This window comes from Struthio camelus, chromosome 9, assembly GCF_040807025.1.
Source record: "Struthio camelus isolate bStrCam1 chromosome 9, bStrCam1.hap1, whole genome shotgun sequence".
NCBI lineage: Eukaryota > Metazoa > Chordata > Aves > Struthioniformes > Struthionidae > Struthio > Struthio camelus.
The window spans coordinates 21,970,343-21,988,284 of NC_090950.1; the positions used below are offsets into that span (position 1 = coordinate 21,970,343).

At 41.1% G+C, this 17,942-nt stretch overlaps 1 protein-coding gene across 5 annotated transcripts in view; it reads left to right on the forward strand.

Annotated features, from left to right (window-relative positions):
• Positions 1-17,942, forward strand: part of DIS3L2 (DIS3 like 3'-5' exoribonuclease 2) — a 200,361-nt gene that overhangs the window by 23,538 nt on the left and 158,881 nt on the right. For all 5 annotated transcript variants that reach the window (XM_068953694.1, XM_068953695.1, XM_068953696.1 and 2 more), the window contains 2 exons: positions 4,263-4,316; positions 8,465-8,566. In XM_068953694.1, coding sequence (XP_068809795.1) covers positions 4,263-4,316; positions 8,465-8,566 — 156 coding nt within the window. The remainder of the gene's footprint in view (positions 1-4,262; positions 4,317-8,464; positions 8,567-17,942) is intronic.

Sequence of the window (17,942 nt, forward strand, 5' to 3'; positions counted from 1 at the left end):
ACTTCAAACTGATTCCTTCCTGAAGGTTTTACCAGGTCTTAGCTTTTTGGAAAAAAGGCTATACAGCATATCCATGCTGATTATCAGAGTGACCCACATGGCTTCAGGCCACGATCTTTTTAAACATGGTCATAGACATCCACATCTGGAATCAAATGGTCAGGGAAGAAATGGGAGCCTTGAGCTGTGGCTTCCCCACATCTCATTTCAGATAGCTGCAGCAGCATATGGTGGCAATTAGTTTCTGCCTTAACTTCAGGAGTGCTTTTGGTACCTGTTTGTGGTAACATAGCCTCGTGGTAGTAAGTGCAGAGTGTAAAGTCTGCCTCTAAGGTCAAGTATAGTTGCAGATGATAAAAGGCGCATCAGACTATTGCTACTACCCGAGAACCCCATGGGAATGTGAAGTCCCAGCGGACCTGTGATTGCGTACTATTCTGGCAAAAGAAGCCCTAGTTCTTGTAAATGTGTAGTATCTACTTCAGGTCATGTGTTCCACAACTGAAAGAGTCATGGGCTTTCTTAGTCTGTAGCTGTTTTCCTTTCACTCAATTCCATGTCTCAGGGAAACAGCTGAGACTGTAGAAGCCAGATTTAGTCCTTTAGGTTTGAGTGTCAGGTCATGAGCATCCCAGCTCAGTATCTCTCATCTTCCTCATTCATCCTCATGATCTCATCAAGACTGTTTGTCATTGCGGCTTCAAACACAATAGATGAGATCCTGAAAGCAGTTTTAGAGCGCTGCTCTTTGCGATGGGGGGAAAATAGTGAACGAAAACCTGTTGTGTTAATCCCCAAGAGCAGGGAAATGGTCTGGCATGGTAACCTGCAAAAATGCATCACAAGAACCTATGGAAGAGGAGAAGAAACCTGCCAGTCTGAATGTGATGGTCCTGGACAAACTCTAGGGCTAGCCAGTCAGAAGCATGACCCTCTGAGCAAGGGAGCCCCCCAGAGGATTGTGGAAACACTGAGAACATGATCTCTTATAGAGGAAAAACCCTGCTGTAGCTCTAAGGATGTCATGGACCCTGGCAATGGAATTATGTAATTAAATATTCCTGAAAGCCCTAACCAGGGAAGCTACTGGCAGACATGGGAGGTCTCAGAGAGAAAACATGAGTGCTGTGGAGTTCAAGTAGTCCTATATCAGGAGGAACAAAAGTGTTGTCTTTATGGATGATGAAGTCTGTCAATAATAGTCTCGGAGGCTTTGGTGCTCTATCTGACATAACCCAGTTTTCAGTAAGTAGCATGGAGAAGTGTGCCCATGAGGATTCCTGGATTCACTTAATCATGGGACATGTGCAGAAGTATCCTTCAACAAGAATGGGCATTTTTGCTCAGGTGCTACCCGCTTCCTCACCCCATAAAACTGTCTGCAACGAGCAAACGCACTATGCATCAGGTTGATTGGAACGATATAGGCCAGTCTGAAGGCAAACAAGATTGAATAACTTCTGCGTAGTTACGTAACTGGATGATGTTGGCAATACACAACAGATGAAGTCAGGTTATGTATTAAGGAACATTGACCCAAAGGACAGTAATCATCTTGTGAAACGCCAGCCAGAAATTCATGTCTGCTCCACGCCTCCAGTGTCTCCCAACCCTCCCTGCAGGGATGGTGGGGTCAGGCGGAGTGAGAACATGCAACATACAGAGGCGCTGAGCTGACTTTGCTATCAAGGTGATGTTTTTCTTTGGATAGCTGCTTGTTCGCGGGTATGATGCCTGGGGTTTCCCTGATGGTCATGGATTGTTTTTTTCAAAGGTGGCCTTAGCTTTGAATCTTGGCTTTTTCCAGCATTTCACACACTCAAACCAGTCTAGGAGTACCTGTTATTACAGCTGATATAAACTGCTTGATTTGAGATGCTTGAAGTTCAGTCTGAATCTTTGCTGCTCTGGTTCTAGCAGAGCAATTTGAGAAATCACGACCTTTTTGTGTTTTGCTGGGAGAGTTTAAAAAGGTTAGAAACTTTTTTGGCAAGATGTTTGAAGCTGACCTGAATCATCAGAAAACGTTTCAGAAACCTTCCTGCAGATTCTTCCTTTCAAAACACAGGCCCTACTGACATAAAAACACAGATAAATATAGCAGCTATTGTTTGCAAGCTATTGTAAAATAATACAGCATTAGTGTGACATCATGAGACTCTGCAGCCAGATCCTCAGCCCCTAATACACATATGAGAACAGTTGTTCATTGCAGATGGGGAGAGTGACTGGTTCCAGATATGATATCACAGCGTGAAATGTACAACATTGTAAATAGGATTTTCATAGGCACAGATAATAGGGCCCATCTGCTTTCTAAGATAAACTTTGGGAGTTCCTTGCTTGAAGGAAAGGGCTAAAGTATTTTAATGCTCCTTGACGTAAGAATTCTAATGCTGGTCATAATTAGTGCATATAAAATGTAGAGGTACCCAGTGCGCTGTAAACATAGCAAGACTTTGCTCCTTTATGTATTTGCTTGAGCTGGGTGTCCGTGGGCGCATAGCTGCTTAGGCACCTTGTGGGCCGTGGATGCAAAACTTTATTTTTCACGCGCATACTGGGCGTTTGCACCTGGCTGATTGACAGCTGTCCCAAACTATCCAAGGAGGGGGGATTCTCCAGAGTAACACTGTGCTGTTGGATAGATTCTGGATATGGGAATTATTTATTTAACTCATTGTCAAGCAAAGCAGCCATCCCTTTTCATTTATTCCTCTCTTGTGGCTCTCCATAGCAGCTTCCTTTACTAAAAGTGGCTAATTCTGGGAGAGATGGCCCCCATTCTGTCAGTGGGCACCAGTGCTAATAGAGGCTGATAACGGCAGGTTAGCTCTCTTTGCCTGAGCGTAAAGTATTGCCAAGGTTGATCCCAGTGGGTCGTCTTGTTTTTTTTGCCATTGTGCTGGGTAGTGATTGCCATGTGGCCAGTGTGCACATTAATACTAGTTAACATAAGGTAAAAATAAGACATTACAGAAAAGCACCCAAATAAGATTTCATGAATATAGACTATGAGGTGCTGGTATTTCCAAACTTAAGCAAATAAATACCTAAGCAGATAAAACCAATGGAAAACCTTCATAAATTTGCAGATTCTTCTTCAAGTCAGCAAGACTTTCACATGCAGTCAGCTTTATTTTCCTATTGTCTGAATGTTTCCCAGAATACATAAAAAAAATTATATGCTGCAGTAAATTTTTAAGGAAGCAGTTCCTGTGAGAGGTTCCTATGATTGCTTAACACAGAAGTGCAAACAGATGGAATCTGTTCATATAACAAATTGGCCAACATTATTTCAAATATACAAATGAAGAAAGTTTAAAATTTTCAGAGCAAAGCAAAAGATTTTATGAATGCAGATGCCTAGTTAACTGAGTTGTGTTTCCATAAGAATCAAATGCTGTCATTTTTAACTACCACCTGAATCACAGCTCCCAGGACCCTCTTGGGGTGGAAACAGCACATAGCTGGTAACTCACTGTTCAGCTCTCCCTTTCTCTTGTTAACTGAGGCACCTCAGTGCAAGCAGAAAATGGGTTGGTTTATTTTGGAGGGGTCATAGGTACTTGTTGCAATGAGTTGAACCCTGAGTTGGCAGATAAAGTCGAAGTAGATACACCTAGGGCTTTCAAATGTTTTAAAAATGGTTTGACTTTAAAAGCATTTAAACAGTATTTAATCTTTTAGACCTTAAATGTTTGTTTTTGGAAAATCCTTTCAAATCAACTTTGGAAATGTTCTTTATCACTGAGTTATTGCTACTATGTCTACTGGAACAGCGAGAGCCCCATAAGGCTCGCACCTCCTGCCATGTTAATGCAGCAGGTGGCCTTTGCCCGTTTCCTCCTATCCTCCAAAATAAGAAAAACCAATATTTTCCCTTTCCAAACCAGAGCAAAACAAACCGTTTCCGATTGTCAGTTTGTTAATAAAGTTGGTGAAACCTTTAGACTCAGGAGAAAATGTGTGAAGGGAGCAGGAGGGCTTGGATCCTCAATTCATCTAGTGGCAGCAGCTAATGATTCAACATCTCTTTAGTGGCAGGCTGCAGTAGATCAGCTTAAGCCTATCATGAAACTACCTTTTGCCTTGAAATTGCTCGGATGCTCAGTTGCCAAGAATTGCACTATATAATGAAAATTTAGATGCATCTTTCATGTTTCACAGTAGATATATTACAGCTCTCTAATTAAACTGATGTTATATAAAGTTAATAAGATTCATGCGTAATCTTTCTTCTTCTTCTCCTCTTTTTTAAGGGACCCTTGAGAATAAATCCTAAGAAATACCATGAAGCCTTCGTTCCATCTCCAGTAAGTGTAATTATATAATGCTTTGCAGTTCATAAGCGAAAGTGTATTAAGATAGGAGTTATGCTGTTTATGAAAGGTCACTCGGAGGTGAATGAGTTGCAAATAAATGAACATGATCTGGATTTTTAAAATCAAATATTCACAAACAAATCTTACTTTTCCACACTGCAGAGAGCTTAGCATTTGCTGAAATTGGGGATACAAATGTGTCCCACAGAAGCCAGCTGAACTCACGTTCGAGGACCACCAGATAGTGTAATCGTAAACCCTTGGTTTATGGCTATTGAGGTTTTATAGATTTTCCACTGATTTAAGTTAATCTTCGCTAAACAAATGTGCTCTCTGTTTTCGATCTGCTGCATGAGCTAATTTGAAAAGTCATTCCAAAAGTAATGTGCATGATTCCTTTTCATGTGCCCGCTTTTACATGAACTGTATATTGGTTGGCTTGGGATGTGCTCACATGGGACTGCTTCATGCCTCTTCTTTCTTCTTTCCTTATTTTGACAGAAAAGAAGGGCCCTTGTAATTTCAAGGGCTTCCAGTAGGGAAGGTGACCTCACAGCTGGCACAGCCAAAGCTTTTTATCTGGAACTGACTCGGTCAAAATGTTACTGTCAATGAGAGAGAGAGTTTCATATTGACATGTTTTGTTGGAATGGGGAGGAGAAGACAGGGCTTGCACTGAGAGTGAAACACTGACTCTGTCCCTGCTGCTGCCAGCACTATTGTTTTGGAGTTTGGATTGAATGTTTTGGAATTTGTGGTAGCATCAGTTCATGCTGTTCATTGGGGATAATGATTTGGAGCCCCTTTTCTTAGAAGATGACTGGCATTCCAGAGGTGGAGGGTGCATGAAGTGCCTTCTTAAGATTAATTGGAGGAAAAAGTACAGAACAGCTCTTTGGTACTTCAGTGAAGTAGCACTGAGAGTGTAAGTGGGAAAGGAACTGTGATGCTTTCTCTACATGTGGCCTCAAAGGTGAAGCAAATGTAGGCTGTTAAAAGGTACTCTCTGCACTTACAAAAGGCAAGGTTAAATGTGGTGTCTGGCTACACATGCAAGTTTAATTGGATGTGAAACTTTACACCTAATTTCTCATGGAGCCCAGCTGTTGCCTCATGCACTGTTCTGCATGTGGGAATACCCCAGTAAAAGGAGGATTGGTTGAGGTTAGTATCCCATTCAGCCTTTTACTTTTTCTTTCATTTCTGGAGCTGAATCACAGAACCAGCCTAATCACAAGTAGAGTCAGCGCTTGGGTGAAGGTGAACGTGGCTGATGTGGACATTGTCATTGTAAGGGCAGAGAGACACTAGGAAGCTTATCCTTCATATAGTGTTATTTGCTACTGAGAGTAGGAGGAGGGCTTGCAGCCTTGGTGTTCTGCAGGACTTCATTGCCAGATGATGCAAGAGCTACAGCTGTGAAAAATCACCCTTCCTCTCCTGCTGTTGACTAGGGCACTTGTACTCCTTTCTGTTGAGCTCTCAGTTGGCTACAACTTTATGGAGTTCAAATACAGCAGCTGTTCACCTTTCAACACCAGAAGTCCCAGAGTGTTTCTTGCTGCAACTGTGCTCTGTCTGCTTGTCTCATTGTTGCATGAAGAGTTGAGGGGAAGACCTAAGGCCTTTCTCTTAAAAGCGTCCCAGCAAATGGGCCCAGAGCACTGCAATCTTCACTGCGTCTTGACTTCTCAGCTCACAGCAATGTGATGTTTGAAATCATGTTTTGTCGCTTTGAAGGTTGAGGCTCCTGAGCATGAGTGATGAGCGTCTTAAATGGCTGGGCTACGATTTTGGAACGTGCTTCCAGAGCAGAAAGAACTGCAGATCTTTCTCTTGTTAGACAGGCATAGAGAGCACTGCTATTGATATTCACAGAAGGCCACTGAGGAATAAAAGCACCTTGATACCTGGAGAGGGCTGCACAAGTCCTGAAGCTGTTGCAAAGTTTAAACTGGCCCTGGGTCCATACACTGTATTACTCACAAGTGACTGTGTTGTGTTGCAATTCAGTGCCATTTAATTGCGTTAGTAACCTGAAAGGGCAGCTGTGCACAGGTGCAGAGTTGAGGACACTGAAGGAAAAAGAAGGGTGCAGAAGTGTTCTTGGAAGTGTGCAAGTTCACTCAGCAATCCTGGGCCTAGAGCTCTAGACACAGAAATGTTTCTTTTTGTAGGCAAAAATAAAACTGCTGGTCAGTTCCTAATTTCTGATGTAACAGGCATGGAAATTAATTGCTATAAAATTGCACACTATATATATATGTGAGTATATTGTTTAAGATGGGAGTAACTGGAAGCAATTCAAGACAAGACTCTTGCATAGTCTGGACATGCAGCTTTAATTTGCTGGTGTGACACATCAGGTGCCTTGATAAGGGGTGGAGGAAGGGGCCCTCCTTCTGTTTTCTTGGACACAGAAGGAGAAAGAAAACAGGAAAAAAATGTAGAATGAGAAAATTGCCACAATTGCCAGCCTGTGACCTGCATCACAGCAGCTATATGTACAGATTTAAAAAAAAAAAAAAAAAAAGCACTTTCCTTAAAGGTAACTTTGAACTTTTCTTATATATGTGGTAGATTTAGGTTAGGAGTTGGAGAAGGGAAAACATGGGGAGAAAAAAGGAATAAGACCATGTGTAAAAAATCTGGCTTTTTGAAAAGAACAGTTTCCAATTTGAATTATGTTGGTCCAAGAGGCTTTGCAATTTTTCTGCATCTTGTCATGGGAGGCAGCTTTCACACAGCTGTTGAGCTGCTGCTGCTTTTCTTTCTAAGAGTAATTTGCTCTCTTGGAGGATGGCCTTAGCTTCACATCATGGCATGCTTCTGCCATTTTATTGTTCTGGTATCTAAGCAGAGTAAGATATTTATGTGATATTAAGGCTCGTGTTTTCAGGTTATAAAATAAGTTTTTCTTGGAGGCTGAATATACTGCTAGGCATTTGCTCTTCAGGAGTGTGTGTCTGAGAAGTCACTAAAGTTGTGATTAAGATGTTATTTTTCTTGAGGCTTTTTTTGTTTTGCTGTGATGAAAGAAATCAAAAGCTTTAAGTTTAAAAAAAAAAAAACCCTTTTCTTCCTTTTTGTGCCTCGAAACGGTGGAAAGAGCTCTCTGTAGAAAAGTTGTGTTGAGTGCTCAAGTTGATAATAAATGCTCATACTGCTTGATGCGTTCATGGCACTGTAAACAGCCACATGGAGTTCTCCATGTCCTGAATTATGAGGAAACAGAAATGAAAACAGGAAGAACACTGTAGATAATTAGCCAAAAAGGACAAAATAGGCAGTCATTTAAAAACCGAAACCTCTGGGTTGACATCCTTAAAAAGCTTCATCTTTATTCACCCCCACGAAGAAAATCTTTCAAATCAAGTCTAGATTAGCAGAATGCCAAACATATTTAGGGCAGATAATCATGGTTCATAAAATTAATAGAGGCTCCTGTGCAAGGATTTTATCACAGCATATTGAGAGAAGGTGTCTTAACATGTCTGTTACCATAGAAGATCTTCTGGTTTGCACTTGGCACCTGTGGTCACCATTTTGAATCTGTTCTAACAGTAGTTGTGCCAAATACAGAATATGTAGCGCTACCTCATTTTTAGAAAAGAAGCTGTGCCTCCCTGGCCTCTGTGCAGGCCACCTTCAGAGGACAGCTTGTGGATCTTTGTGCTGCTCATCCCTTTCACGCTGCTTTCCGAACTCGCCCAGGAGAGTCGCGTGGGGGCCCTTCGCAGAGACTGTCCTGTAAACGTGTTCCGCATAATAGCGCCTATAGGGCTTGAGGTGGGAACTTAACATGGGAAGAACTGAGACTGCAGAAAACTGTCTAGCTATTCCTGAGAGTAACTGTAGAGGAACTGAGCAGAGTTTACAGACAATACATTTTGAAGGCTTGGCTCTGTCTTGAATAAATACTGTGGAACTACTGTGCTGGCACGAATTCACAAAGGAGGTTATTTGCTGAAAGACGTTGCATATTGGAGGGCATGTGGTGAATCCATTTCATTTCTACGCACAACTGCAGGATGTTTGTCTCCCCAGGGCGTGTGTCGTCTTTGAGTGTTTTAAACTTCATAACAACTGTAACTTAATATGTTTTGGTCTGGCATTTATTTTTCTTGCTCTTTTTCTAGGATGGGACTCGCGATATTTTTATCGACGGAGTGGTTGCTCGCAATAGAGCTCTGAATGGTGACATTGTGGTAGTGAAACTGCTTCCCAAGGAGCAATGGAAGGTCAGTTCAGTGTATTTTTCTGTGATCTGACAGAGTTTATTATTGTTTCCTTCACTACGTGTAGGATCTTAGCAGAGAATAGAGAATTTCTTACAAGTCAGATTAGCTAAATTATGGTTTATACTGCTGTAGGTTAAAAAGCTTTATCCTTTGCAACATTTGGAAGAAGCGGTATGTAAAACATTGAAGTTTCACTGTTTGCACGGAACAATCTTCTATATCGCTTTGTGGAGAGGTCTGTAGTTTGACCTAAAGGCTAATTTCAGGGCATGAGTGTCAGAGGTGACTTTTGATGTCTGTTACTAGTTGTCTTCATGCGGTGGCATTGGACAGCACAGCTGTAATTAGTTATATGCAATTGTTCATATATTTGAAGTGTGCTATTCACACAGCTTTAGTAACGATGAACCCTCTCTAGTTTGTGAGTCCCCAGTCCGTGGAAGACTCATCTTGTTCCGGCTCCAGATCTCACAGCGGTACCTATCTTTACATGAATGAAGATTACGCAAAATAGCTGGAGCAATGCAAACATGGGGCAGTCTGTTTTTCATTTTCACGTTCGAGAATTTCACTCACTCTGGGTTTTTCCTTTTACTGATCAAGCTTGGAAAGTCTTTTCAGACATCTAGGTGATTTTATTTTGTTTACAGGTGTCTATCTCTAATCACCTTTATGCATGCAGAGTTCTTACTCTTTTTTTCCAGTTGCTGGGAGATGTGAGCTACAGTTAGCGCTCGTAACTTGGGATTTTACATGTGAACACAAGAGACCTGCCACAAATTATATTCCAAACAAGATTTTTGAATTCTTCTTGAGAATTTAAAGGCTCTTGTATATCCTTTGCACAAAAGTAGTCAGGACACTTCCAGCAGGGTGGGAACTGGTCTGAACTACTTCAGCCTGGTGCTTTGTGCTCATTCTGGCTATCTCCCTACCTTTCTTTGAAGCTGCATGATGTGGTTTCAGGCATGCAAATGCAAGGTCTTCAGTTTGGTTATTCACTGAACTTATTACCTTCCCTGTTGAAATCTAACAGCAATTGGAGTCATGCTTTGAAATGCTGTGGAACTTCTCTTCCTTTTAAGTACGCATAAAATGAGTAAATGATCTAGGTATATATTGACACATGTAAGTGTAAAACTACATTATGCGAAAGGTAATCATAAGTAGGAACTAAAGCATTACAGATAGAGCCACATGCAAATATAGGAGAGACCTCTTTGAAATACAGTTTTGAGGGTCAAAGCAAAATTTCTTTGATAGCTATTTCAGAGCACAAATCTGAGTTCACAAGACCTGTGGTAATTACTATATAAGTTTGGATCATCAAATCCATATGCATAAATTATTGTTTGTATTAGACAATTTTATATAGTTGGAAAAATGGAATAGTTTTGGGACTTGCACCATTTGCCAGGATCTGCCAGCACAAGGGCTTCTTTGTAGATTTGATACAGATTGCCTGATCTGGAAAGTTTGTCTGTAGTTTTCCTATTATATCACTATCTCTAAACAAACATAATGCTTCTCTCTTGTATCCTCAAACCTTCCTATCTACAACAGTAATGTTCTTCTAAGCATAGATTGGTAGTTTTATAAGAAGGGTTCAGAGTATTCTCCGAGTTCTGGGCAAATGCTGCAGTAAATAAAACTGCTGGAGAAATGGTGTATGACTGCAAGGAGGCACTTCAGAAGACTTCATTTTTTTTGTACTATTGATTACGATTCTTCTATGGTGAATTTAACCTTGCCAAATGAAGCAGCCGGAACATGCCAGTCATGTTTTCAGCCACACAGGTGTTGCCCTATGTAATCTCATTTTTTGTTTCTTGCCATCAGCAACTTGATCAGTGATGACATTCCTTTCCCCCTCTTCCCAGAGTCTCCTCCTATGCACTCATGTTTGTATGAATTCTTTGGGAAAGGTGCCACTAAGTTGCACTGAGAGAGACTGCATTTTGCCGAGCAATTCATACTGATTAATGATAAACCGTCACAAGCTATTTTAGGTTCTTTTCCATTTGTTTAGTCTCACGCTGCTGCAAAGCTGCCACATGGGTATCTTGAGGGTTTTCTCCTTCCCATTTGGCCTTTTGTAGCAAGCTGAACAGCTTCAATTGTCTCCTTAAAAAATGTAAATCAAATGTATAGTATAATTGATGCTCTCCAAGGAGACTTTACAGACTCTGCATGTATGGATTTGGTAGGATTGAGATTTGCAAGCTGATCGTTTTTATGGTTCACTATTCTCAACTCATTAGTTTATGCTCCACTGAGAACTGAGCTGCTGTTGTTTTTTGGTTTGTTTTTTTTATTTTTTGCTGGTAAGCCTGTGTCTTGCACAAGATAAGGTTGTTAATATAGCAGCCTGATGGGTCTGTGCCTTCTGCGTTTCAAGCACCCTGCATGGCCCCCAGATGCTCTGAGGGGAGATCCTCCCTTTTCTAGTTGCAGATGATTCCTGCCATGGACTTTCTAAGTGTGAAGTCCCAGTGTACTGCTGCATCCAAGCAATGGCAGGACTTTCTTAGTGGGAACCTCATTTCAATTTACCTGTGTGTAAATGAGAGGAAGGAGGAAATGTTACTGGTAAAACTAGGGATTTTGGATACAGAAATCTGTATGTTTGCAGGAAGCTTTGAGGACATTGGGAACTGCTTTGTACCCAATGAGTCAGTTTTAATGGGTCTGAGTGCCTGTGAGAGAGGCACTCTCTGGAGAGCAGTTCTCCCAGGGATAGACTGGGTTCTCCTGAGCCTGTAGCAGCAATAACATCTCACAGGCAGGTATAAATGGCAGTGAAACATAAAGGAATGTTGAGATACTCTAGATGTGTGGTTATGCTTTTATGTAATATCTTCTAGAGAGGAAAAGCAGTATTTTCTTCATCCAGCCTTCTACCTCCTGGCTCAGTAGTGGGAAATTTGTCAGGCTTGAATTTCTCAACATCATGTCCTTCCCAGTGTGCGCATCAAGTAGTTGGATGAGCTACTGTGGTCTTTCCTGTGCTTATTCTGTCTGGTCTTAAAGCTCCATTTGTTCATACATCCTCTGGGAGAGCTACTTGCTGTTCAGTGATGATCAGTTTGTCAGTTCATATTTCTGTGCTTACTATAAGCTCTGATCAAGAGCCAACAGTTTCAGTGTGGCACCAGTTGCTTGAGAAACAGACGTTTTGTCCTGGAATTTTGTTATCTTGTGCTCCTGAAGAAGGTGGCCCTTGGTTTCCTGCCACAATAGAGTGGTATGTATTGCAGTGACCGCATTTGGAGGCTGTGTTTCAGAAGTTCCCCTCCTGTCCTTTTGCCTTACACCTTGGGAATATTGAGGTACTATGGTAACTTTCAAATATTTAGCTTTTGCAAAGTAAGGCATTTGACTTGGACTGTTTTTTCAGGTACTTAACCTACTCATAGCTTATGAAGTCGGAGGGATCATTGTGGTCAGCTGGACTGTCCCCTTCCTAGTTCAAGCTGTAGTGTTTCCCTGAATCTATGCCTTTATCTTCTGGAAAAAACATTGTGATAAAAGATATCCAGTGATGGAGAGTTTACCTCAGTCCTTGTTGATTACCCTGATAAAGAAAAAAAACAGTGCTTTATTTCTTGACTGATTTTTTTTTTTTCCCCTACTTTAACTTCCACCCATGGGTTCTTACTATGTTTTATAGAGTTGTACTTGCATCAATCTCAGGAGCTTCAATTATACAGTGGCATAATTAGTGGACGGCAAAAAATGTTGATATGATGATTACAGCAATATTTCTGTAGCTCATCAAGGAAGGAAGCAGAGTGTCAATATAAAAAGATAAAACTGACATGTGTTTTCTCGTAGCCTATTTTTACTCTTTTACCTTCTTCTTAATTGCCAGATAGAATTTGTTTAATTTCGGGTATCTATTTTGGTTTTTCTTGCAAGATGTGATTCCTTTGGTGGAAGAAAATAGCATAATAAGTCACTTGATATCACTTGGGACTTAGATTCTTGGCCCAATCTCTGGTGCTTTTAGAATAGTAGTTTATAACGTGGAATGTTTTTCATGACAACCGTCTCATGCATTGCATGCTATGGTTGAAATTTTAGAGTCTTAGTCTGAAAATAGTACCCAGGCGAGTATTTAATGCTGTGTATTTGACTCATTCTGCTCAAGACTGTCCGTCTGAAAAGATTTGGGGTCCAGACCCTATATCGCTTGCTACCGTAGGCAGGACATGTCTCAGATTCTGCGTCTGCTCGTAGCAGAGGTACATTAATAATAAACGATTAACCACCAATTTCTCCAGAAATCAATGCTTGTACGTGGTACCTGCTGTCATTGCTGTTGCTTCATGAATCATTTCCTCCTCAAAGTGCTCCTTTGCACTATTTTCAGCTGGTTCTATGGATCTTGTCAGAAGGTCTCTGAGGTCAAGGATGTAGAACTGTTGGTTGATGTATGATGTGTGCTGCTGGATGACAGGTCCAGCATTTTAGTCATGAAGTGTCAGAAATAATAGAAATAGTCCTTTTTTATAGCCCATGAAAGCACATGTTCTGTTTGGTGCTCTGCAGTGTCAAACATAATAAGGCAGCAGGAGATCCTTATAGCTGGCTCTTAGAGCCATGCATCAGAGAGAAATACTTCAACACTTTCCATACAGAAGACAAGCTACAAGTCACTTTTCGCAGGTGTGGTGGTTATTGACATAATTACCAACAAACACAGAGAAGGAACAATTTGATTTGAGCAGATGTCACAAATATCATCGTGTACAGTATGAACAGTGCTACATATCCTGACAAGCCACCACGTCCGACTGTTGGTGTAAACCTATGAACCATTAGTTGTCCGGAGGGGATGCTAGCTTTGAATTTGCTGAAGTGAATAATGATTTATTTCAACCAAATTCTTTTGCAAGTCAGTTTCTTCTCAAAATCTCCTTGCTAATGTAAGGGTAACAGTAACTCAGGAGGGGATAGGGTTCTTAGAGGGTTATCACAGCAATACTGTTTGAGTCTAACAATCAAGAATGTTGTTTGGAAACATTACATTCATAATAAAAAAGAAATCTGGAGAAGTCATTATTGAAATAGTAAGTGTTCTGGCACGTTAAAAGCGTTCAAGTGTAATTCATGATATCCAGGAGTAAAGTGGGAAGCCTAAGAAGCCAGCTAGGAATATGTCCAGAAAAGCAGTTCTCTAACAAATCTGAAAGGTCGGTGGAAGCTGCGGGGAGAAAGGGCAGCTTTTCTTATTATTGTTTTGCTGTAGACTTCACAGTGAGGGCTGCAAGTTGAGGGCTGCGTATATGCATGTGCACACCCTCCCCGCGCTCTTCTAGGGAAGCCCCCAAGCCACAAATAGGTGGAAGCTGGATAAGCTTCATTACACGCTTACTTTCTTCTTGTATCCTTCTCTGGATATCCATGCTTTGTTCTACAGTGTTGGGTTTGATGGACCTTTACTCTGAGCTGGCATGGCTCTTTCTGGGCTTTGTTTAGCTCCAGATTGGCCAGGTTTAGAATAGTAATAAGGAAGATGGGCAGTAAAAAAGTTGAAATAATAGGAAGTGTTTCTCATTGAGAGAGATGTGGCATTAAATTTACTCTTCTTTTAGATACTGCTTTCACATTTTGTTAATCAAATATCACTTGAAGCGAATGCGACAAAGTCTTAACAAGGTGAGTTTTAATAGCAAGAACTGCCATGCTTTTTATGGTATATAAAGATAGGATTGCTAAACTGACCTGGGTTGTGTGAGATTGCTGTGACACAGTGCCATGGAAGGGGTGCTCCATTTGTCCCTTCCCTCCCCCAAATATGCAAAAGAGGGAGGCAGAAATACCAGCTTTTTGGATGTTGCAGGCAATCTTATTTTTGCTATCAGTACCTGCCTCTGTCTTTGGGAGAGCCAAAAACAGGATCCCAAATAACAAAGAGACAACAAAGGTGCAGCATTTTGGGACAATTTTGTGTCCTTTTAATCCTTCCTCCTCTGGGATTGGAAAGATTAATATTAGAAGGCTAGGTAGGAACCCGGGGGGAGGCTTCTATTTATTGACTGATTGCATCCTGTCTTACTAGTGCAAAATTACGTTACAGATGTGCTTTGTCTGCATAGATGCAGAATCAGACAAAAACGTTACCCTTAGGTGATTAGTCAAGCATTAAATAATCATTTGTCTCGGGCAGTTGCATGTGGTCAGTTGTTATACCCCTCACGGGAATAGGGGTGGATAAGCCCCTGGTGACATGTGACCCACGACCAAATTAAATGCCACTAAATGTCAGTGTGTATTCCTGGAAGAACTGCATTTGGAATGAAAGGGAGTGCTCGTGGGGGCATCTGAACTTACTTTAGAAGAGGAGTCAGGCCAACATGTAATACCTGATCCTCTGTTACTACTCTTTCTTTATATTCATGCAACCAAGAAAAAAAAAATCTAGTACAGCAAGTTGTTTCCTTTAAGAACTAACTTTTCTTTAAGTGATTGTTTTAAACTCTGTTCTTCCAAGTCTTCTGTAAATATGCACACATCACACTAGATTATTTTTAATCCAATCTCTTACATAACCACTATCATTTAGGACTTTTCTTAGACCTTGGTTCCTGTGGAATTAGTATTTCTTAGAACTGTTTGCTTTTTGCCAGTTTGGAGACTTATTTGATGATATCACATGAGTATTTGGAGCCCACACCTTATAAGAGAGAGTCAAGATACCTGTTCTTGTGATGAGATTGTTTTTTGGAATGTCACGCACAGTAAACTTGCTTAACTTTTTATAAACACTTTCTTGAAAGACTGTCCAGTTTTTTGATAGTTTTAGTTTCTTTCAGATCCACGTAATTAGCAGTAAGTTTAAATAAAGTACTAATGATAAAAGTCCCATCTGGCCTAGAAATTGTACAAAGAATGTTGTATTATGAAGAAAGGGCTCAAGTGAACGAGGTTGGTTGGTTGTTTCACTGTCAAGCCAAATTAGAGGCACAGTCTCCTTAAAAACAAACCAAAGAGCTACTGTGACAATAGAAAGCTGTTAATCTTCAAAGTCCCTAGAAGAAGTGCATTTGGAAAGCATCCTCAGTTCTGAAGAGGAGGAGGAGTGTTACCTATCTATTTGCATTTTGTTCTTGTTATCGACTGGCAGAGAGACAGCAGTTGACCACAGTATTTACATATGTGGTCAAAACTGCTAAGGCTGGCTCATTAGCTCTTTTCCCTTATTTCCTTAACTCATATTTATTTTTCTTAAAAGCGTAAATCCACAGGGTTGGGAATCTGAAGTACAGGTGATTTATGTACATGGAGAACTGCAGCAAGCGGAGGAGAGGTGGAAGAGTTGTAAGGATTTTCCTACAGCAGGTTCTTAGAGCAAGATGTGAGATCCCATTTATAACTAAGTGATCCTTGAAGACAAGGAAGATATTTGTCCTCACGGATGGAATGCCCTAGCTTTGTTGGCAGAAAGTAATTTGCAACTGTCCGAGATAAAGTTGACCCTCCAGTCTAATAGTCTTGAGCACAATATCAGTGTGCTGTTAGGTTCAGAAGTCCAGGACAGTTGTGCCTTCTCCCAAATGCCATTCCTGTGTCGTCTTCCAGACAAGACATAGTATGGCCAGGCTGAGGAGAACTCCTGGCCTCTCGCTCCCTCCTTTCCTGGCTTTATGACATTATGGGGAGGGTTCCCTTTTCTTTGATTTCTGAAGCTAATGTCATAACTGCTAAGCACATTACAAGAGCTGGGAACAGATCTGTTCCTGGTGTACCATCATACTGTGGAAGGTAGCCAGTGATTTAGAAATCAGGATGTATGTGTTTGTATACATCAACAGCAGTTTTCTTAACATTGCTAGCATGTTATAAGAATATCTTACTTTAATTATACTTGGTATTGTCCTTGACGCAATTTACAAATCAATGCCCTTTATTTCTGCAGCGCCTTGAAGAATTGCAAGCGATTCTTTTAATCAAGTTTCTTGTTTAAAAGGTGCCATTCAAAGCACTGACAGATGAATTAAAATTCTTCCTAATTATCTTTTCCAACAAATTCTTCACTGCTTTCAGCAGTTGTGTACTTGACATCATTACTCAGTGTGTGCTTGCTGATAAGACAACTGCTATGTGTTTTGAAGGTCCCAAACTCTATTGGGACTTTCCAGTTTCTGTCCCAGCTTTAACTACCTGGAGGCTTTTAAGAAAAGATTTGATAATGACTCTAGAAAAATATTGCAGGACAAACTGGTGATCTACCAGACTATGCAGAAAAAGGCAGTCACTTTTATATGTCTCCTTGCTTTCCCACTGTGTTTCTATTGGTTTACTTTTGTTTTCTCTGTTCTGTCAGGTCAGGCAATAACTGGTTCAGAAAAGTAGGTCTGTATGTCTGTTAATGTTTGTTTTTTTTTTTGTTTGTTTGTTTCCAGAGCGCTAATGATTCATCCGTCTTCAGCAGTATTATCTCCTGGGGTTGAAGCCTTTCTTTGTTTTTAGCTTTATCTAAATTATTTTAAAACAGAGCTGTGCCAAAATACATGTTTTTAATTGAGCAGCCCTGGAAGTGTGAAAATGAAGACTTGGCACGGTCTAATTTGCGCTTGTATATTTTGGTCGCAGCAAGTGACTGGCTAAGAATTCCCCAGATGTCATTCTCTGTTCTGTCTGGAAAAAATCCTCTTCTAGGTTTCTGCTGGATGGCTCTGTAAAGGTGCATCTCCTCCTGCAGTACTTGTTGGTGCTTGGAAGTCCCAGCTGTAAAGCTTTTGCTAATTAGCTAGTTGTCATGATGTCTTTCTATTCTTGTTCTCCTGGGGTTTTGCTTGTCTGTTGGAATGAGTATTGTCCACTTTTGTCTGTAAGCTGTGCAAAAATGGGCACATCTTGTAATGTGGTCTTTTAAAGCTCATTCTGGCATTATGTTTACCAGGTTGCTACTATCTGGGAATAGACCACAGGAGCTGTGTGAAGTGGGAGTGCTATTTCAGTACCTTCCCCTTCTTCCACCCTAGTGATTGTATGGGCGGCTGGGGTGGAGGGTGTTCCGCTAAAAGCGTTTAGCACAGCAGCCAGCTAACCTGCCTCTAAGCCCTACTTGGAATTCCCTTTAAAGGAGGGGAGGGGTGAGGAAATCTTCTGGCATTTCATCACTGCTTTTGAGGTCAGATTGCCTGACTTCTTTTTCTTCTGTGCAGACCAGGTCTGTAGCTGTAGCCCCTTGTAGTAACTGCAACTGCTGTAATGGTTATTTAGGTCTGGATCCATAACTCTTCTCCCTTCAGGTGTGAGGATGAGAGGCTGTCCAGTGACAAACATCTCCCGTACAGGCTCCCATCCGCAACAGATTTGGGAAGAGCCTAGCTGTGCCTGACGGCTCTGTGGGACCTGTGCCTTGCAT